General features: G+C 31.7%; 1 protein-coding gene across 1 annotated transcript; it reads left to right on the top strand.

Moving 5' to 3' along the window:
- Positions 1 to 3,694: 3,694 nt before the first annotated feature.
- On the top strand, positions 3,695 to 4,164 carry LOC111374257. Its single transcript, XM_022996911.1, has 2 exons — positions 3,695 to 3,750; positions 3,810 to 4,164. The coding sequence occupies exons 1-2, from the start codon at positions 3,695 to 3,697 to the stop codon at positions 4,162 to 4,164; spliced, it is 411 nt and encodes a 136-aa protein (XP_022852679.1).
- The last annotated feature ends 2,794 nt before the right edge of the window (positions 4,165 to 6,958 follow it).

Raw genomic sequence — 6,958 nt, forward strand, 5'->3', positions numbered from 1 at the left:
GACGAATTATATATAATGAAGTTTGTTTTTCTATACGTTTTTAAATGAAATAGGTTGGAATCAAGCACGATCTAAAATGCTAGAAGTTCAATTGACATCTCAGTTTTCATCATAAATGATGGTTTAACTTAACAAAATTAATTGTAAGTCTTATACTTAAAAATCGAACACAATATACTTGAATATATGTATAGTGAAGCACAATGAGTTATATATAACGAAGTTCACCGCCCTAGATGTTTCTAAATGAAATAGATGAAATCATACAAGGTCTAAAATATTAGAAGTTTGATTGATATTTCGGCTTTTATTATACATGATAATTTAACTTATTGCAATTAATTGTAAATCGTAAAATACGATAATTTGTATATAACGAAGTTCGTCCTCCTATATGTTTTTAAACAAAATAGGTTGAAATCAAGAATGGTAAAAAAATGTTAGAAGTTTAATTGACATTTCATTTTTCATTAGACATGATGATCTAACTTAATAAATTAATTGTTAGTCGTATACTTAAAAAACTAAATGCTATACTTGAATATTGTATATTAAAGGAGGATGAATTGTGTATAACGAAGTTCGTAATTCTATATGTTTATAAACGAAATAGATTTTATTCAAACACGGTAAAAAATTTTATTGACATCTCCTCTTTTATTATACATGATGGCTAAATTATCATAATCATCTGTAAGTTGTATACTTAAAAATCGATTATGATACACTTGAACAACGTGTAGTGAAGCATGATAAATTGTAAATAGCGAAATTCGTCTTCATATACATATTTAAACGAAATACATTGAATGTTGAAGAAATAGATGTCAAATTTTATCACAAATTCATAGAAAGAGACAAGACTTTCAAAATGACTCCAGTCGTTTTAATCGACTAAAGTCGTTTAAGGAAAACAACTCTAATCGTTTAAGGAAAACAATTCTAATCGTTTAAAAGATCATAGTCCTCTTTAAAATAAAATGACTGGAGTCATTTAAAAAGACTAGAGTCTTTCTAAAACAACTAGATCAATAATTTGGGGAAAAAAATTGGGGTATTTTTACAAAAGGCCTAGTCAAGGGATGTAAAACTTTTTGAGGCCTAACTTATGATAAAAATGTTTTTGAGGCCTTTTTTAGGTTAAAATGTCCAAATTATCCTTGTCATATGATTGAAATATCCCAAATGCCCTTAGTGTATAATGACTATAATACCCATTTTTCAAATAAAAATTATAACCGTTAGTTTCATTTGTTATTCTATGGAATTTCAGATTTCCCCTCCTCCTCTTCTTCTTCCATAATCTTCTACTTCTTCTTCTTTATTCTTCTTTTTTCCTTTCAATCTAGTTTTACTTGAAGTATAAAGAAGCATATCAAAGAAGAAATCCTTACATTTATGCATTTTATGTCGGTAAGATATTATTTTCACTTTTAATGTTTTATGAATCCTTTTTTTTTTTTTACTATTTTTTACATATATTCATTGTAATTTGTGTTTATTTAATTCTTTGAATGTATTTGTCGATCTCAAGTAGTTTTGAAAGCAAAATCTCGTATACTTTTTAGCTACAAATTCATTGTTGACGTTTTAAATGACTGTAGTCATTTTAAACAACCACATAGTCGTTTAAACGATCGTAGTCATTTTAAATGATCGTAGTCATTTTAAATGACTGAAAACGACTACAGTTGTTTAAGATGACCATGAAAACGACTTCAATAACTTTTATATTACTGTGAATGAGTAAATGCTAATATTCTAAAATTTTGCTATTCTAATTACAGATATGGACGCAACAATATGGATTTCTATATTTTATTTTGGTGATTTTGTTAATGATGATCAAGGAAATTGGACATGGAAACGAAGTGGGAGTGATGAAATGGTGGAAGGAGTTCCAATATCTTCAAATACTTCATATCATGATCTGTATTGTAAAGTGCTAAATCTTTGCAAAGTTGATTCATCTTTGCATGAAGTTGAGATAAGATTTCTCCTCCCTGGAAATGGTCAGCTTATAGTTCCAATTAAAATTACTTCAAACAGGCATGTGCAATGGTTGCTATCTCTCAACAAAAAAGATCACCGTCCCATTTGTGTAACCCTTGTAAGCAAATGTTCAGTCGAGCATAGACAAGAAGAAGATGATGATTCATTTCATGAAGTGGAAAACAATGAAGTTTATTGTGAAGTACAAAATGAAGGTGATAATCTTCATTGTGAAATGCAAGCAAATAATGACAATGAAGTGGATCGGACTGAGATTATTGATTGGGATGAATTGGAGATAGCTCGAGACGATAACGTAGTTATTATCACTGAAAATGATAATGCTATTGTTTTCTCTACAGATGGATCTGAGATACTTCAAAAGAACAGAGAAGAAAATCGTTTTACAAATGAACACCTAGTAGCTTCAACTCTTACATCACAAGTGATTCCCGAAGATGAAGATTTAGAAGATTGCCAAATTTTCAACACAAAAACAGATCTTATGATGAAAGTTCACATGCTTGCAATGAAGTACAACTTTGAATTTAGAGTGAAGAAATCAAATAAGGAAGTCTATACAATTATTTGCATAGATGAAAAATGCAAATGACGTTTACAAGCAACTAAATTCAAAAATTGTGATTACTTTCAAGTTCGCAAGTATGTACAAGAACATACTTGCTCTGTGAGTATTCGCCAAAATGATCATAGACAGGCAGGATCCTGGGTTGTTGGAAGACATATAATGTCTAAGTTTCCAAATTCCAACACGGTATATAGACCTACAGACATCATTAATGACATGCGTCGGGAATTCGGTATAGACATGAGTTATCAGAGGGCGCAAAAATCACGAGAATGTGCTTTGAAAATTTTAAGAGGTTCCTCGGAGGATAGTTATGCTAAATTGGGTTTATATTCTCATAACTTGGCTAAAACTAATCCTGGAATAGTATTGTCTTTAGAGATTGATGGTGAGAATCTTTTCAAGTACTTTTTTATGGCTCTTGGACCTTGCATTCGCGGATTTCTCTCTTCAATGCGGAAAGTAGTTGTCGTTGATGGAACATTTTTGATGGGAAAATATAAAGGTACGCTGATTGTTGCTACTTGTCAAGATGCAAATATTCAAATTTATCCTCTTGCTTGGGGTATAGTTGATTCTGAAAATGATGCATCATGGACTTGATTTTTATGAAATTGAAAGAAGTAACAGGGGATACTGAAGATCTTGTTGTTATATCTGATCGACATCCAAGTATTATCAATGGAGTTCAAGTTGTCTATCAAAATGCCCATCATGGTCATTGCATCTATCATATAAAAGGTAACTCCGTAACTAGGCAAACAAAGATTTTCCTACTTTTTAAGAAAGCAGCAGAGGCATATACTTTAGAAGAGTTTGGAAATTATATGAATGAAATGAAGAGAATTGATATTAAAGCTTGGGAAATTTAGTGAAAGCGCCTTTCCATACTTGGGCAAGGTCACACTTTCAGGGGAACCCGTTGCAATATCATAACATCGAACAATGCCGAGTCACTGAATTCAGTGTTTAAGAAAGATCGACAGAATCCGATACTTGCATTGATAGGGAATATTAGGAAAAGATTGCAGATATAGTTTTATGAGAGGCATGCGAATGCACAGAGCTGTACAAGTACTTTGACACCGATAATTGAAGAGAAATTGCGTAAGAATGTTGATAAAGCCAAGAGGATTGTTGCCGAGCCGATCGATCAGTTCATGTATGATGTGAGGAATGACACCACAAATTTTGTTGTTAACTTAGATGAAAAAACTTGTACTTGTAGGCAGTATCAATTAGAACATTTACCCTGTGAGCATGCAGTAGCTGCGACGAAGAAGAGTGGCTATTCAATTTACTCGTTCTGCTCTCTGTACTATACTGTTGAATATTGGAGAGTAGCTTATAGCGATACTATTTTTCCCGTGCCAAATGATTGGGAAATTTCTGAAAATTTGGGGTACCTCAATGTGTTGCCACCATTCGTACGACGACGAGGTAGACATCCTAAAACAACAAAGATTGCGTCTATCGAAGAGTTTTCAAAAAGACACAAATGTAGTAGGTGTACCGCAATTGGGCACAACAGGCTAACGTATACAAGTCAGATACCTTTAGCTGATAGAAGATTAGAGGATTAGCACATTATTTGTGTATTTGATAGCATGTCGTTTTGATAACAACACATTGATTTCTACGTATTGCAATTTATGCTTTATGTTGTGAGTTTTTGTCGTAATTCATGTCGAATTTATGATTTATGATGTTTGGTAATTTTCTCATATTTGTTTATTTCATACAATACGTGCCACATTGAAACAACTGCAGTCAGTTTCCTTTAAAAACAAAAAAAAAGACTCCAGTCGTTTAAAACGACCGTAGTCGTTTTATAAGAAAACAGTCGTAGTCGTTTGAAATGACTAAAGTCGTTCATATGAAACGACTGCAGTCGTGTTACATGACAGCAATCGTGTTATACATTTTGATTTAGCTTATTCAAATCATTTCGCATCCCATATGTCACTATACATTTGAAGCTAATAAGCAGAAATCAAACACGATCTATAATGTTAAAACGTTGATTGTCACATTATATGTCGTTGTACATTATTGTAAGTCCCATACTTAGAAACTAAATCTGTTATACTTGAACATTGTTAGTGGAGCACGATGAATTGCATATAATGAAGTTCGTTTTCTTATTTCATTTGAAGCTAATAAGTTGAAACCAAACACGATCTATAATGTTAAAAGGTTGATTGTCAGCTTATATGTCGTTGTACATTATTGTAAGTCGCATAATTAGAAACTAAACCCATCAACCGAGCCGGATCCGGTGTATCATAAGGGATTTGCCTTTTCTATTGATTCGTACGGATTGGATTCTTTTTCTGGTGAATCAAAATGAGCAATTCTAATTCTTAATTCTATAGGGTTGAATAAAAATTCAATTGACCATTTGGGTTGATGAACTAAACCAGATAGTTATATGAGTGAAATAAAACGGCTTTCTATTCGGAACAGCCGAGGTCGTGCTTTATTAAAACGAAATTTCTAAACTCATCATACTTGAACATTGTTAGTGGAGCACGATGAATTGCATATAATGAAGTTCGTCTTCTTATTTCATTTGAAGCTAATAAGTTGAAACCTAATACGATCTATAATGTTAAAATGTTGATTGTCACCTTATATGTCGTTGTACATTATTGCATATAATCAAGTTAGTGGAGCACGATGAATTGCATACAATCAAGTTAGTGGAGCACGATGAATTGCATATAATGAAGTTCGTTAAAAGGTTGATTGTCACCTTATATGTCATTAAAAGTGCAAACAACTCTACACACTTTAGGAAAACGACTAGGGTCGTTTAAAAAATACTACAGTTGTTTAAAATGACTGTACAGTCGTTCTATGAAAACGACAACAGTCGTTTTAAACGACTGTAGTCGTCTTCATAAAACGACTGTAGTCTTTTTTAAATTACTAGAGTCGTTATAAATGAAACGACTGTAGTCTTTTATAGTCTTAAATGAAAAATGACTGTAGTCATTTAAAAAGACTGAAGATGACTACAATCGTTCTTTTCAAAAAAGGGTGAAGTCTTTTAAACGACTATAGTCAGTTAGAAGAATGACAACATTAAACAACCAACATTTAAAAAAATAAAATAATTCGACATTATCTCCCTCATAATGTAAACTATATAAACCTGAAAAATAAACTTCTATTCATAACATTAACATTTAAAAAAAAAAATTCGACATTATCTCCCTCATAATGTAAACTATTAACCTGAAAAATAAACTTCTATTCATAACATCAACATTTTAAAAAAGAAAATCGACATTATCTCCCTTATAATGTAAACTATATCAACCTGAAAAATAAACTTCTCCCTTATAATGTAAACTATATCAACCTAAAAAATAAACTTCTATTCATAACATCAACATTTAAAAAAAAAATTCGACATTATATCCCTCATAATGTAAACTATATCAACCTGAAAAATAAACTTCTATTCATAACATCAACATTTTTGAAAAAAAAAAGAAATGACATTATCTCCCTCATAATGTAAACTGTATCAACCTGAAAAATAAACTTCTATTCATAACATCAACGTTTAAAAAAAAAGACATTATTTCCCTCATAATGTAAACTATATCAACCTGAAAAATAAACTTCTATTCATAACATAAAAAAACTCCACGTTCAACATAAACTATAAAATTATATTTACATTTAGAACTCATAAACATACAAATACACCTAAAGGTCCTAAGGTTCATAATCAAGGGCAAAAATATCGGCAGCCATCTTTTCCCTCCATCTGTTCATATAGAAGCCATTAACTTGTTCTATTGGACCGTTGATGCTCAAGAATTCTATATATTTTACTACGTACATGCGACAATCGCCCTTGAAAGATAATAAATCATGGTAAACAAAATGCTATAACTAAATTAATATGAACAACTAAATATTGAATTGTAATAAAAAAAAAAACTTACGAAATGGCTTGTTTAGTTGTTTTTGTACTCCTTTCTATGGCCTGAGTATCTATCTCCAAATCAATGTTGATTTCCTTCAAAAGTAGAGGGACAATGATACTAGCAGCCTTCAAGTCATCTTTGAGTTGATCGTTCATAATGCAACCCTTATCAGGATCATACACACATATTGTTGCTTTGCAAAAGTCTACCTCAATTGCGAGCCAATGTCTGCGAGTACATAATGGAAAATATACACGTGTATATTCCTGCCATTTCCTTCAAAATGATGGCCTTGCCCCGGTGATATACTCCATTAGCTCTACTGGAATCTGAAATGATCTCCTCGCTCACGTAAATCAAGCATAGTAAAGGTCAAGAGGTTATTAAATTGCACGTGCAAAATAGTTCGCGAACCACCAAATGACATGTGATA

This window comes from Olea europaea, unplaced genomic scaffold (assembly GCF_002742605.1).
Source record: "Olea europaea var. sylvestris unplaced genomic scaffold, O_europaea_v1 scaffold1224, whole genome shotgun sequence".
Lineage (NCBI taxonomy): Eukaryota > Viridiplantae > Streptophyta > Magnoliopsida > Lamiales > Oleaceae > Olea > Olea europaea.

Bases quoted from the DNA above. Each gene is read 5' to 3' on its own strand.
- LOC111374257 (XM_022996911.1), top strand. From the start codon at position 3,695: ATGTTGATAAAGCCAAGAGGATTGTTGCCGAGCCGATCGATCAGTTCA. The intron at 3,751-3,809 runs GTGAGGAATGAC...TTGTACTTGTAG, and splicing joins TCGATCAGTTCATGTATGAT to GCAGTATCAATTAGAACATT.